This window comes from Heloderma suspectum, chromosome 10 (genome assembly GCF_057233095.1).
Source record: "Heloderma suspectum isolate Gila_16-S chromosome 10, 16-S_ref, whole genome shotgun sequence".
Lineage (NCBI taxonomy): Eukaryota > Metazoa > Chordata > Lepidosauria > Squamata > Helodermatidae > Heloderma > Heloderma suspectum.
Window position 1 is genome coordinate 4,464,018 of NC_139467.1, and position 15,531 is coordinate 4,479,548.

The 15,531-nt window shown below is 47.6% G+C and overlaps 1 protein-coding gene across 1 annotated transcript; it reads left to right on the top strand.

Annotated features, from left to right (window-relative positions):
- Nucleotides 1-426: 426 nt before the first annotated feature.
- Nucleotides 427-12,742, top strand: LOC146337488 (calcineurin B homologous protein 2-like). Its single transcript, XM_084814693.1, has 7 exons — nt 427-591; nt 3,580-3,652; nt 5,460-5,540; nt 7,935-8,044; nt 8,728-8,789; nt 9,560-9,682; nt 10,026-12,742. Exons 1-7 carry the CDS (start codon nt 525-527, stop codon nt 10,077-10,079), a joined length of 570 nt encoding a protein of 189 aa, XP_084670819.1. The 5' UTR covers nt 427-524; the 3' UTR covers nt 10,080-12,742.
- The last annotated feature ends 2,789 nt before the right edge of the window (nt 12,743-15,531 follow it).

Consider the following 15,531-nt stretch of genomic DNA (forward strand, 5'->3'; position numbering starts at 1 on the left):
CCACTGAGGGCTCTGAAAGTCAAAACAAGCCCTCTGAATTGGGCCCAGAAACCAAATGGAAGCCATCGCAGATGTTTCAGAAGTGGGATCATACGCTCTTTGGGCAGCCGGTTTTCAGTCAACAGCCCGGCAGCCAGATTTCCCACCAACTGTGGTTTCCCAGAATTCTTCAAAGGCCGCTCCGCGTCTGGAGTCCCTTTGGCTTGTCCCTGCCCCCCCCCCCCGCCTTTTGAACATTCAGCTTAAGAGGAGATCTGTGCAATTCAGAGGCTTGCATACCGAATTTTGACAGTGTCATAGCATTGCCTCGTGCATTCTGCATTTCCACCTTAACGTAACTCTGCCTTGCCCTTCCCGGGTCCCTCCTCCTCTTGCAGCCGATTAGCTGTCTTGCTTTGATAGCAGCAGGGGACGGGGTGTTGCTCTGAAGTCGGGAGGTGCTGCGATATTAATATGCAAGCGTTCTTGCGCGCGCGCCCCGTAAATAGCTCCGGCTGCCCTGGAGCGGGACAGACCGCTTCGAGATGGGAGCCCAAAATTCCCAGCCGCTCACTATCCCTGACCAGGAGGCGATCATGACAGAAACTGGCTGTAAGGAAAATTTCAGAGAACGGTTTCCTTTCCCTTAAGTGCGTGCAGTTTGGTATTATCAAACTGAGGGGGAAATGGGGGGGGGGGATTTAGCAGTAGGCTGGGAGGCAGCAGTTGATTTCTAAAGAGAGGTGCCAGAGCTCCAAGTGGTCTTCCAACTTCCCTCCCCACCCCAAATTGGGAGCCCCACTTTATAATGCGCTCTGCATTGGCCCCGAAGTACTCGTTAATGTCCCAGAGAGATTGCCCTTAGCACAGGAAACGAGTTTCACGGAGCTCAGCCCTACGGAGCCCAAGTTCGAATTAAAGCCCTGATGGTTTCAGACTAGGAAGGGGAGTTGTGCCTAGTGGTTAGATCAGTCAAGTAGTGGGAAGGGATGTAGAATTTGTAGATGAAAGATGAGAGATCTTTGTGATCAGGGAGAATCGAAGTCCGAACTTCATTGCTGAAGCACTGGGGTGGGGGGCTTGATTAGGGTGGGGTAAGAAGGGGCAAAAGGGTTGCAGGACTCCTGGGTTCTAGTTAAAGGCTGCGGGGGGAGGGGGGTCTTAAAGAAAAAGGGGTGAAGGGCTCTAGGTCTTCAGGCTGCTAGTATTTTATGCCTAGGTTGCGAAGGCCAGTAGCCAGAGAGGGGGCAGGCGTGGGGAATAGTCAGGATCTCCACGTTCTTCTTGGCAAGTTGCAGCCACCCCCAAGGCAAGACACCTGGCTCCATCCAATTCTTATCCTGGGGCAGAGAGCAGTGGTTACAAACTGAAGGAGGCTAGAGAGCCACAAACTTTACTCCCGACTTTGGAAACGGGAATAAGGTCGAGTGGATAAGTGTGGGGGTAGGTATTGGGAGGGGACAGAACTCCTGGGTACTTTGCAGCTGTGGGGAAAAAAAGCATATATTTTGTTATTGTTGTACAAATAAAAGCAAGTAAAAAACAAGGACTCGAAACAATGGAGCCCTTTGTGTGTATGTGGCGGTGGGGGCTGGGGAATTGGGAAAGAACTTCAGCTTTGCAGAGCAGAGCAGAGCAGAGCAGAGCAGAGCCCCCCCGCCCCCGTTTAAGGGCTTCTCTGACCAGCAGTTTTGGTCTAAAGAGGAACTGTTGGGGCTGAGCTGGAGGCTGGCCGCACCCAAAATCTCCGTCTAATCTGGCAGCTGGCCTCTTATTGTCTGAGAGATTCCACCGGGAGGAAAGGGAGGAGATAGTACTGGCTTTCATAGCAAAGGGCTACCTTTGCTTCCCAATGTTGGGGGGGGGAGTATTAAATCCCCTGGGTGGGGAGGGCGGAGGTTTGGGGTGGTTGTTTAAAAACAAAAATAAAATGCCAATGTATCACTGACTTTCTTTATTGCTCCGGGCTTGTCACTTTTCCTTGGAGAGCAGACACATCAGATTTATGGGATCTGTTTTTCCTTTCATCTGGGTCCTCCTGGTGACTAAAATTCAATTTCTCAAATCCTCAATAATATGAGTTTATCTGAAGCTCTGTGCACCAAAGAAAAAGAGGATAACACTAGAGTTTTGTGCTTGCCCCACCCACAAAAGAAACCACCCTGAAGTTGGTTCCAAAAGCAATCAGCCCACTCAGTACCAATTCAAGGCTGCAACTCTTCACTGGAGTCATGAAAGGCCTGTCAGATAAGCAGACACCTGTTCTATTTAGATATATCCTGTCCACAATAGAATCAAGTGGGCACCTAGTCCAGTTCTAGTTTTAAAAGCAAGTTTCTAGCCCTTAAGGTAGGAGTGCAGAACTGTCTTGTGGTGGGGGGTGAATTTTCCCCCATCAGGCCCCCTGTGGGAAATACTCACTGACATTATCCCCCCTCCCCGCATTTTGCCTTTCTCCTAGCTGAGAGAAGCATAGAGTTCTATGGACTCGATGGCCTTGTAGGCCCCTCCCAACCCTACTATTCTATGATTCTGCGCCTGTCTCAGCATGGAGAAAGGGACTCTGCTGGTGCAGGGAGGAGCAGCCATGTGAAGCTGCTTGCCTGGTGCTGCCTGCATTCCCACACGGATCAGAGATAACAGCAGGAATACGGGAATTCTTCCAGAGGGGGAAGAACCCTGGTGGAGCCCAAGGAGGGTCTGCAGAACCGCCGCGGGCTGGATTAAGCCCTCAGGCCAGAGGTTCTTCATCCCTGCCTTAAGGGGGCAACCCCTTCAAAGCCTTTGGGCAATGCCTAGCCAAGCCGCAAAAGCTGGGAGATGAGTGGAGGCCTGGGAGGGTCCCAGTGCTCAGGGCAATGGATTTTAGTGGCCTGCATGGGTCAATAGCAACACAAAAACTAAACAGATCCTCCATGTTCAGAGGCAGTATGCTGCAGGATATCAGCTGTCAGGAACAGCAGGAGAAGGCTATTGCCTTCACATCCTGTTGTGGGCTTCCCAGAGGCATCTGATTGGCTGCTGTGTGACGCTGGAGGAGATGAGGCTCTTCTAATTATATAAATTGTGCAAAATATGCAAATATATGCCAATTTGGCTAACTTATATAGAATGCAGAATTCATCGTTCCTCGGCCCAGAGAAGTGAGGTACTTCTCATTAAGCACACAGCAGGCCTCACTCCAGGCTTTAAACAAGACCAGGGCTCTTCCTTACTGGGACTATAGTGGGCCCGGGGCAGCCATGCTGTGGAGTTCACACTCTCCGCTTCCCCCTGGGGCCGTTGGTGCTGCCCCAGTGGGATAAGCCTCACTCCCTCAAGCCTTTTTCCAGCAACCAATCTGCACGTTTCCTGGCATGTGCTCCATATCTGCAAACCTTGATGCTGCAGCAAATACAGCCACACTCCTCTGATTTCCTTGCCAAGCACACCTGCCTGAACTTGCGCTCTAAGTTGCAAATAGTTAACATCTTAATTCAGGGGGATGGTAATTGCTGCTGACTTATTTTTAATACACTCATTTCAAGGTCATTGTACCCTCGACCTGCAGCACTTTCTTTGGTTAATCATTAAATTCTCCTTTTCTGTTGCACCCACCAGTCTCCCAAGCTAGTGTTCTGCGCCTTCACCAGCGTTTCCAGGCCTTGGACAAGGATGAGAAGGGCTACCTCAGGTAAGGGAAGGGAAGGGTGGAGAACAAGCAGAGAACTGGAAAGGAACCAAGAGGCCATCTAGCCCAGCCTCCTGTAAACGCTCCATCCCTCACCCCCAGATAGACCTACGAAACATAGATCCAAGCATCTCGGTTGTTTCCTGCTCCAAATGTCAGATGCGCTGTGTTGACTTGGAGACTCACACCTCAAAAAGGATATTGTAGAGCTGGAAAAGATGCAGAACATGGCAACCAAAGCTATCAAGGGGCTGAGGCAACTCTGCCATGAGGAAAGGTTACAATGTCTGGGACTGTGTAGCTTAGGAAAAGGGTGAGTGAGGGCAGACATAACTGAGGAGTATGAAATTATGCATGGTGTGGAGAAAGTGGATTTAATAATCCTAGAACCCAATGGGGTCATCCAGTGAAGCTGAATGGTAGAAATGTGAACGGAAGTTTTTCTTTATTTTAGAGCTATTTCCCATTTACATTCAAGAGTAGTAAAAATGTTTTTTAAAATGTTAAAAAATATAGGATGGCCTACAAATATTGTAAATAAATAAATTATCAAGTGTGTGAGGGCAAATCGGAACACCCCCCCACCCCCCCACTGGCCACATTCACATGTCACAATAAACCATGGTTTTTGGTGATGTGTGAACATGGCCATGGTTAAAATAGCAACCAAAAAAGCAGCTGGGGGGCGTCAGTAATCATTTTTTTTTAAAAAATCTGCATTATAAAACTCTTTCACTTGAGTTCTATTGAGCAAATATGTGCAATTATTTAAAATGTAGCTGAAAATACTTTTTAGCATTAATTAAAAGGCTGATTAAAAAAAGAAAAAGAAATCTCTGATAAAAAAGGATCCCACCAGAAATGTAATAGAGAAGGCGTGACAAGTGTTGACAGGTTCACCTGCCAATGCATCAGCACACATGTCAAAATCTCACCTCTAGGAAAGGTTTGAATAGTAGCACTAAGAACAGTCTGCACCTGCAGAGATTGTAATACTGCTCTGTTCTTTTAAAAATAAGTAAATCAGATTTTCTGTGGTCTGAGTAAAGATGGAAGAACTGTGTGGGAAAACCCAGGAGGACAACATTTGATGACAATGTCATGTAGATGACCTGTAAAAAGTGAGTGAAGGAAGCATGGCAATTCCACAGTAAATGCCTAGTGTGAGTGAAGCCTTAGCTGCTATGTCACGCCACCTCCTCTTTCCTTATTTGTCAATGCCTTAACCTTTCCCCTTGTGTTCACCTTCTATAAAAAGATAAGCCATTTGGGCAGAAATCTCATAATTGCTACCACTTTCTGTACAGCACCTAGCACACAGATGATAATACATAACTATTCACACACATAGTTAGAGGGAATAGTACTAGTCCTGCACTCCTGTATTAGTAGGTTGCAGTGCACAAGCACCAACAGCATGAAAGCATGTACAATTTTCCGCTTCCCAAATGCTTAGAAGGATCACAGAAGAAAGAGACAACAATGATTCACAATACCCACTATAAACAAATCAAAGCTTTCAAAACAATAAGCAAGGAGATTTAGGTTAAGCATTCACAGAACGTCTCACCAGGAGGACAGGAACCTTGATTATTTTTTTTCTGCTATGACAAACTAACATTTGTATTTAATAATTTGTGTGTGTGTCCCTCCCTCCCCTTTTTTTGGTCATCAATCATTCTGGATACTCATTCTGAGCAGAAAAGCTGTATATAAATGCTTTAAAATAAATAAAATTACACATGTCTATTGCTTAAGCTGCTACAAATACAAACTTTCTTAAAGCTACACACTCTCTCTTACTCTACAGCAAAGGTGACCTCGAAGGGATCGGAGAGCTAGCAGTGAACCCCATCGGGGACCGGATCATCAACGCCTTCTTCCAAGATGGGTATGTGCACATGCAAAACAAACAAACAAAAAAGTTTAGCCCAAAACACTGATTAGGGGCTGCCCGCACTTCCCCCAATTCTGCTATTATGGGGGAATCAGAGCTTCGTGGACCAAAGGCCAACTGGTGGCGTACCAGAGGCCTGCGAACAGCTTGTTTACCTTGGGATTTTTTTAACTTAAGGAGGAAAAGAGAGAGTGGTTTCTTTTGCCGCGAATGGCGAACATGGGTAGCAAAGCTAGTAATGTTTACTGTGACCTCACACCATTCATAGACTTCTCTGCCAGGCTGGTTCAAGGTAATAGCCAGCAGCTAATAGAGCAGCTTCAGACCTGACAGATACCAGGCCGGGGGGGGGGGGGGAGATATATCAGCAGCCTGTGCTCCCTACTCCTCCACATCTGAATGTCATCTGAAATTGAAAAGTTCAATTTTGGACAAGATGGAGATGTGGAGATGCAGGAAGCCAAGAATGTGCAATGGCCCTTGCCGAGGGATGCCAATATCCACCAGCTCTGTAACCCACGCCAGACAATGCTGCAACTTCAGCTGCTGCTGAGGAGGTAGAACATATTTCTGCAGGGTACTAGACCAACAGAGAGTACCACGAGAGCTCTTACCCTGCCTGCTGCTGCTGCTGCTGTTTGGTTCTGGCTATTATACTTCTTCCAAGGAAACATTTGCTGTTGGTGGCTAGCATGCACAGGTTGCTCTCCTCACTCCCAATTCCCGAATCTCCTAAAGTGGCTGGAGAGCTCATCCTATGGTTGCATAAGAAACCACCCTATGGATTTTCGGATGAGTTTCAGTTGGTATAGCTCAGGGACGCTGATAAGGTGCTTGGACAGCTTCATGCAACCACTTCCATATTAGATCCTTGCCCCTCTTGGCTTATAAAAACTGGCAGGGGGGGAATAGCCAGGCAGGCCAGAGAGGTGATTAATGCCTCCTTGCGAGAGGGAGTGGTTCCAGGCCGCCTGAAAGAGGCAGTGGTGAGACCACTGGTGCTAAATGTTCCTTTCCTGGGCAAGGTCCTTAAGCAGGTGGTTGCCAACCTCCAGACGCTCTTGGATGAGACCGATTATCTGGATCCATCTCAGTCGGGGTTCAGGCCAGGTTTTGGGCAGAGCCTTGGTCACCCTGTATGATGACCTATGTCAGGAGAGAGACAGGGGGAGAGTGACTTTGTTGATTCTCCTTGGTCTCTCAGCAGCTTTTGATACCTTCGACCATGGTATCCTTCTGGGACAATAGTCTGAGGTGGGAGTGAGAGGTACTGCACTGGAGTACCTCTTGGGAGGGGTGGCTCCAGAAGGTGGTGCTTAGGGAATATTGCTCGGCCCCGTGGATTCTCCAGCATGGGGTTCCACAGGGTTGGTTTTGTCCCTCAACATCTGCATGAAACTGTTGAGTGCGGTCATCAGCTGTGCAGCACTATTCCTCCTTTTCATCTTCATCAGGTGAGGCTGTGGATGTGCTAGATCAGTGCCTGGCTGTGACAGTGGACTGGATGAGGGCTCATAAACTGAAGCTCAATCCAGACAGGACTGAGATGCTGTTGGTGGGCGGTTCTTCTGACATGATGGAGGACATTCAGCTTCCCCTGGATGGGGTGCATTCCCCCGAAGGAGCAGGTTCACAGCTTGGGGGTCCTCCTGGAGCCCTCTTTGTCACTTGAGGCTCAGGTGGCCTCAGTGGCACAGAGTGCCTTCTACCAACTTTGGTTGGTGGCCCAGCTATGGACAGGGATAACCTGGCTTCAGTTGTCTATGCTCTGGTAACCTCCAAGTTAGATTACTGAAATGAGCTTTATGTGGCGTTGCCTTTGAAGACGGTTCAGAAGCTGCAGCTTGTGCAAAAAGGGGCAGCCAGACTGATGACAGGGATGAGGAGGTCCGAACATGTAGCACCACTCCTGCCCCCCTTGCATCGGCTGCCTGTAAGTTCCCAAGCCTGATTCAAAGCGCTGGTTTTGACCGATAAAGCCTTACATGGCTCAGGACCACAGTACCTGATGGAGCGCCTCTCCCAGCATGAACTGACCTGCGCACTACGCTCAGCGCCCAAGGCCCTGCTCTGGGTGCCTCCTCCGAGAGCTTCAGCTATTGGGTGGTACAGAAATGTAATAAGTGAGTGAATGAATAAGAGCCACACAGAGCTTCTTCCTGACCTTGCGGAGAACTGGCAAAGCAGGAGAGAGTGGCATCTTGCGGGTAGTTGCCCAGAGTCCAGGCAGAGAGAAGTCACAAAACTGAGAGGCAAGAGGCAGGGACAGACAGCCTGCCTCTTGTACAACCCCTGTGGAAATGCTAACGGTGAAACTTCCTCAGGCTGAGTCACAAAATGCCTTGCTGAAGTAAGTGTGGGACTATGAAGGGCCTTGTTCCTCCCTAGGAGAGAGACCACTGATTTTCGAACATTTGCTCGTGTGCTGGCCCACTTCCGGCCAGTGGAAGGGCCCATAGGCTCAGACAGCGTGAACAGCCGGCTTAGCAAGCTGAAGTGTGAGTATATATCACAGGGGTGACGGGGGGTGGGGGGGAACCACAGCAGGGTGGTAAGCAGTACCACTTGTAGCTATAAGGACTAGAAACTTGGTTTTGTTCTTTGTTTTTAAGTGAAAGCTGAGATGCCTAAGAGGCAGAATTCTGCAATCAGTGCCAAATTTTCCCAGTTTTGCTGTGTGATAACAGAAGCACCACACTCACACACAATCTGGACATTAACCTTCCTTGCTGAAATTGAATACTGTAGGTGGGGCAGCATGAAGTGTATCTAGCCCTTATAACAGGGATGCAGAAGCTCTTTCAGCCCAAGGGCCAAATGCCATTTCAGAGAAGCTCCTGGGGGCCATATTCCAGTGGTGGGCAGGGGTAATGGCAAAAAAGGGTGGGGCCAAAAATACAAGCATACTTTAGCTTAAAGCTCTGAATACCTATAACTAAGTCTTAGGAGAGGCATTTCAACCCTTTAGAATGGGGAAAAAACTGCACAAAAGCCAGGAAACCACCCAAGAATTGGTGGTTGGGAGAAAGGATGTGGGGCCAGGGGAAAGGGGCCTGGCCTTCTGGGGACCCCTAGAGAGCCAGATTGGGGCCCCAGGCCTGAGGTTCTGCACTCTGCCTTAAAACCTCTGGGTGTCCATTGCCATTACTAACACTCACCCATCTTTCTGGTGCCTGTTAAGTTGCTTTTCAGCTATATGATCAAGACAAGGATGGGAAGATCTCGCGAGCAGAAATGCTTCAGGTAACTACTGTGTGCATGACCTTTTGGAAAGACAAGTGTGGGGGAGAACTATATATGAGGAATTATATGAGCAATTAAAAGAAGCAATGTATTTGAGCAATTAAACTGAGGGATGGTTAGTACTTTATTTTTTTAAAGAGGTACACCTGAGCTCAAGGCTGTCTGCAAGTCACACCTTCTGTGCCATGGAAATCCTTCTTCCTCAACCTCAAATCAGTGCAGGGGAATTATTGTTCCTCAGTGGCAAAAGAAATGTGCTCTGCACATGCATAGAAGCACTCTCTTTTATCCACTTGTGCCAGGCTAGAGAGTCTTGGCACTAGAGGCAAATCTCTGAGGTCTGCTTTAAGTTCAGATTAATCCCAGTGAAGGCAGCAATTGGAGAGCATGAAGGTGATCAGGGGACTGGAAACAAAGCCCTATGAGGAGAGACTGAAAGAACTGGGCATGTTTAACCTTGAGAAGACTGAGGGGAGATAGGATAGCGCTCTTCAAGTACTTGAAAGGCTGCCACAGAGAGGAAGGTCAGGATCTCTTCTCAATCATCCCAGAGTGCAGGACACGGAATAATGCGCTCAAGTGAGCAGTACTCAACCCTACTATTCTGTGATTCATTCTATGATTCAGGATCGACCCCCCAAAGTGAAGATTTGCCTTTACCAAGAGATGAGTGATCAGAGGGATGGAGAGAAGCATTCCCCCATCCCACCTCCACCCCCTCTCAAATTGCTGACCTCTTTGCTCCTGCTGTCCCTGTTCCCCAACCCCAGGTGTTGAGAATGATGATTGGGATCCAGGTGACAGATGAACAACTCGAGTGCATCACAGACCGAACCATCCAAGAGGCTGATAAGGATGGAGACAACGCCATCTCCTTTGAGGAGTTCACAAAGGTCCAGTTGGTTAGGGACTGGGAAGCTTCTATAGTACAGAATCCTAACACTGCAGAGATGTGAACTCTTGTAGGGCTACATATTTAATTCCGGTGGTCAATTGTTAAAAGACAGAACAAAAACAAGAGCTCCGTCCTCTGGTGTGGGCGTTGGCCCTTAACCCTAGAGTGGTGGTGGGTACTGGTTTCTCAATGGTGGGGGTAGTACTCTCCACCCTCTTTGTTAGTCTTTAGTCACGTTTTCCAGGACTGAGTCCTGGCACTGAAAACTAGTTCTGAGGCTAAACACTGAAACTCAAAACAAACTTCTTTGTAATACCTTCCCTCTCTGCTTTGTTTTGCAGTCTGTGGAAAAGCTGAACATTGAACAGAAGATGAGCCTCCGGATCCTGAAATGATCTGGTGAGGACCAGAGAATCCAACAACAACAACTTGGAAATGAACAAATCTGTTTCCTGATCCAAGGCTGGGGGAGACTGCAACTACAAAGATTATGGGATCCAGTCAGATCTCATCTCTATTCCAAATACTTCAAAAGGGACGCAGTTAGAGAAAGCCTCCATTTAATCAAGATTCCTCCATAATGATGGGTCCGATCTAGAGTTTGCTGACCAACTGGTGCCTGCAGTTACCTCTGCCATACCTAAGCAGACTTCCATTCATACTATATTAGCTCCATGAAATATTTCAACCAGAAATGGACCTACCTTTTGTTTAATTTTCTAAGAAGCTGTGCACTTCCCATCTCATGTGGTAGATTGCACATCAAACTAGATTTTGTTTTTAAAGCGGGGCAGAGAGCAACGTGGCATTCTCTCCTCCCCATTTATTACATGCAGAGACAGGATATCATAATTCTGGCACTGAACAGAAACTTCGGGTTGTATCATGGAAAGTTTTTTAAATGTGGTTGGGGTACACCATGACTACCTGTCTGGAAAAGGCCTTGTTGGCCTGGGGAGGGGTGCAGATACTTTTGCAATTTCTCAGTGATTAGCCATTGTCATCTCCCCTTCCCCACTTTTAAAACTATGTTCTCAAAAGAGATGAGAGGCAGCAAAATTAAATGCCGCTGTCATCAAACAGCAAATGGGAAGTCATGATTTTGGGGTAGATTCACGACAGCGTGGATCCAAAGCTTAATTAATTAAAAAGGGAACACATATCTGCATCGGCACATTGGTGTTCAAGACCTCCTTGTGACTTATCTGACCTCAACCGCGTTCTCACTCATCATAAATGCATAGAGCGCATCCAGAAAGTTAAAATTCATTTTAAATACTTTGCCCTATTTTATCCTCCTCAGTTTTCTGGTATTTCTGCAGCGGCGTCATAGGAACACAGGAAGGTGCCTTGTACCAGGACAGACTATCCACTAGCCCAGGATTCTATTGTGACTGAATGGCAGTGGCTCTGCAGGGTCTCAGGCAGGGAAGGATCCTTATCATCGTGCACTACCTGATCCGTTTAACTGGAGATGCTGCCAAGGATTGAACCCAGAACCCTCTGCATGCAAAGCAGGGTGTCTGCCCAATGGAGGCTGGTGGCTCCGATGTCAGTGGGGCTGTGAATCCACTCTGGGCTTCAGTCAGAACTCTAAAGGAACTATCCAGGGTGCTGAATCTGTTTGGGGGATTAGAATCAGCACCTTGGATAGCTTCTTTAGAGTTCTGGCTGGTTCTTACTGAAATCCAGAGCAGATTCTCAGCCCCACTGAAACAGGTGCACCCAGCCTCCACTGGCTTGGCCACTGAGCTGTGCCCCCTACCATTTTCTGTTCTTAATGGTTTTGTTTCCTATATCTTTCCTCCGCTGACCTCCCCATGCTGTTCTTGGTCTACTTATGCATTCCCTCTTTTCAGGATTAGCGGGCTCATCACTGGCAGGCTTAGCTTAGGCGTTTTAAAACAGGGACAAGAAAATTATTAAATATGCATAGCAATAGCTTGGGCCTCTATACATGCCATGCTGAGTTGTGCAAAAAAAAGGAGAGGAATGAGAAAAAAATCTTGCAGGTAGGGATTTATTTTCCAAGCAGTTGTGGAGGAAGAAGGAAGGCCAGCCTAACAGACTGGACAGTCATCCAAGGGGCAAGCATCATGGTAAAGCTAGTACACAGTACTAGCTGTTGGCAAAGCAAACACTTTTATATGCAAAGAACTCCACACTGGGTTGCTGGTCAGCAGGGGAAGTGGGATGAATGGTGGACTGCACAAGCTATTCATGGTAATTTCTGGTACAAATCATGCAAGAATCTGCTGCTGCAGACATTCTCTTGGTTTCTGGGGGAACAGCACAGCAAATGACCAAGGATTCTGCAAAACCAGACAAGATTCCTTGCATCAGGCCCATCCCTGATCTTTCTCCCATTAAGATGCCAAAACATCCCGTTAAGATGCCAAAACATCTCCCCCAGTGCCCCAGCCGTTCTGGAAAGCTATACAGCGTGATGAATTTTTGATGACACCATTAGCAGACATTTATCCAGGGTCCATCCTTTTTCTCTAGTAGTGAATCTCACGACAGCCGTTGAATCTAACTCAGGGGACAAAACTTGAGAAAGCCTGCATTGTACAAAGCAATGTCTCTACGGCCAACCTATCCTGCAGACGGGAATTGTGGCTCAGTGTAGAAACACACACTACTCTGTGTGAGTGTGTATCATGCATACATATACTATAGTAGAACATAGGAAGCTGCCTTATACCGAGTCAGGCCCTGGGTCCATCTAGCCCGGTATTATCCACTGACGGGCAGCAACGGCTCTCCAGGGGTTCAGGCAGGATTCTTTCCCAGCCCACCTGGAGAAGCCGGGGATTAAACCTGGGCCCTTCTGCACGCAAAGCAGGTGCTCTGCCACTGAGCTACGGTCCTGACTGTATATACTATATACACATACATACTACTGCTGTACACTGGTTACAAATTTCTGAAGTTCCAAGTACAAGATCACACCTTTATAGTCTGTGTTTATAAATCTAGCTTGTCTACCACTCTCTGCTTCTATACCCAAAATCATAAATGCAGACTAGAATCGCCAATAAATATGCATTGAAACTCCACCCTCTTTGCATCCATGGCTAAAGAGTAAGATAGCCCCTATTAAGGCATCTCTGTGATGTGCTAGCATGTGCCTCCCGCTTCCCCCCTTTAAGCCCATCCACACACACTGCCAGCCCAGCCCAGCCACCCCCACCATTTCTCCTGCAGGGATCCTCCTCCCTCCTTTGCAGATCGAGCCCTCCCCCTGCAAGATTAAAAAGAAACCAGCAGGCCAGTCCTTTCCCATCCCAGCCAATCCTCTACATCATCAGATGATGTCATCTCCAACAGCTGGCCAATGGTGGAGCCCCCAGCTGGAAGCATCTTTGCTGCAAGACAGGAGGGCTGGGGAGGGAGAGGACCAGCTGCTGAGAAAACTGAAGGGAGGGGGGGTAGGGTGGAAAGCTCCTTTGTTTCTTCCTTTGAGGCGGTGATCATGGTGCTTTGGGATCCAACTTGGCCTCTCTTTAGGCACGGCTGGCTTTGGGACTACAGATCTTAATGTCAGCTAGCAGGAGATGATCCACACTGCTGCTCCACCTGCATGGGACCTCAACCCACCCTCTTTCCTCGCTCCCCAGTGGACACCTTCTGGAGGGATCAGTCTTCCCCAGATTCCCTGAGGACAGATACTTTGCCCATCCTCTCGCTTTGCAGAGCAAGTCACTCCAAATTGGACTGCACCTGCTCCAACTCAGAAAACACTGGCTCAAAGGCACACAGCAAGAAAGGTACATTACCCTTCTTTTCAACCTTCATATCAGCATCATATCCCCCTTGTTCTAAAACAGGAAGAGAAATGAGGATGGGAGGAGAGGAGAGATGGGGAGTGGGCGAGGGCGGAAAGGGGATGGAGATTCCTTACTCTCAAAAAGGGCTGGATTTTCAGGAAGGATAATGCATAATGAACTGGGAGACATTTTACTGCATAGCTACAAGCTGGAGGGGGCCAGTACAGCTAAAGGCATCCAGAATTAAGGCAGCAAGTTCCGTTGAGCAAAGTTTTATTTTAAACATTGCTGTCACCTTGGCACCAAGGTTTGGGGCCAATTTGTAGGGCTGGGGTGCACTCAGAAATAACTAACAATCCATCTGCAGATTTATATTTGGAGATTCTGAATATGAATCGCAAGCATTCACTAAAACACTCCTTAATGTTCAGAGGGGTGTTGCTACCATTTTTGGAAAATTCTAATTCCTCTAACAAATTCATCCCTCCTCAAGTTGAAAAATCCCCAACGTGGCCAAAAATCTGTCGCGGATGTGTCCTGACCTCTGCCCTTCCCCCCACACATCAAAAATGGAGGGAGGTTTTGCCTCTCAGACCCAAAAATTCTGGAGCCAGGATTTCCCTCATTATCTTTAGATAAACTGTAAACATTCCAGGATTCATCTCCCTAGGTAATGTAGAAGATAGAATTTAGGCATTGTCATCCCTACATTGCATTTTAGCAAACAGTGGCTGTTTGCACAACCTAAAGGAAAGAGTAACTCTGTAGTTAAATATGTAAAGAGCAGCTGCTAGTCTGTAACTACAAGAATGCAGGAGTCCAATGACAACTTTGTGCATCTCTAAATGAAACTAGTTTGATAGTTTCCCCTCCCCTCCAGGAGGGTTCTCCCTGGGAACTGTAGTGATGGGGCTAAGGGTTAGCTAAGGATCTCTGCCAGAGCATTCTTAGTGCCAGACTACAGTTCCCAAGATCTTTTGGGGGAAGCCATGACAGTTAAGCCATTATGAGACCAATGGGTAGAGAGGCCCTTAGCTAGTTTACTGTGGCAGGAGGTTCCATAGATGTATGCCTGCTACTTCCATCAGACGCACCAAGTGGATTGGAATGGGGCCTAATTTGAGCCGGGGCTGATATTGGAAGATATGGAGTAAAGATGAAGAAACTTCTGAACATGTGCAGAGTGCTTTTCCCTCACCACAGCCAGAGCCCCACACATAGAATCACAGAATAGTAGGGTTGGAAGGGGCTTACAAGGCCATCAAGTCCAACCCCCTGGTCAATGCAGGAATTCAAGTCAGAGCACCCCCAACAGATGGCTGTCCAGCCTCGTCTTGAATGCCTCCAGTGTGGGAGAGCCCACCACCTCCCTAGGACATTGGTTCCATTCTCGTATTGCTCTAACAGTCAGGAAGTTTTTCCTGATGTTCAGCCGGAATGTGGCTTCCTGTAACTTGAGCCCATTATTCCGTGTCCTACATTCTGGGATGATTGAGAAGAGATCCTGGCCTTCCTCTCTGTGACAGCCTTTCAAGGACTTGAAGAGCGCTATCCTGTCTCCCCTCAGTCTTCTCTTCTCAAGGCTAAACATGCCCAGTTCTTTCAATCTCTCTTAACAGGGCTTTGTTTCCAGTCCCCTGATCATCTTTGTTGCCCTCCTGGAAGGAATTCAGGGGATGGGCTCATGGGTCTAACCAAGCTCGAAAAACTTGCATTTTAACAATTAAAGGACTGGGATAGAGAAAGTTAAAGACAGGTAAAGGCACTGGAGGTCCGACCACATTAACAGGTGTAGAACCAAACATAATGTAACATATATATCACACACCAAATGCCAGGGCTTTTAATATGTCCTAACTATGACATCCTAACTATGACACCCAGCCAAGATCAGATACATTTGACTTTTCATAGAGAGACCTACCCAATGCCTGTGACAAACATAATCAGAGCTCAGAACTGGGCTGGAGTTAGAAAAATAATAGAAGAAAAAAAGTTGGGAATTCAGTTTTAAAGACCTTCCACTCAACCACTCCCTTCTTTTGGAACTCTGAAACAGGTATTCCTGGGTGTGTGT

Bases quoted from the DNA above. Each gene is read 5' to 3' on its own strand.
- LOC146337488 (XM_084814693.1), top strand. From the start codon at position 525: ATGGGAGCCCAAAATTCCCAGCCGCTCACTATCCCTGACCAGGAGGCG. The intron at 3,653-5,459 runs GTAAGGGAAGGG...CTTACTCTACAG, and splicing joins GATGAGAAGGGCTACCTCAG to CAAAGGTGACCTCGAAGGGA. The intron at 8,045-8,727 runs GTGAGTATATAT...GTGCCTGTTAAG, and splicing joins CCGGCTTAGCAAGCTGAAGT to TTGCTTTTCAGCTATATGAT.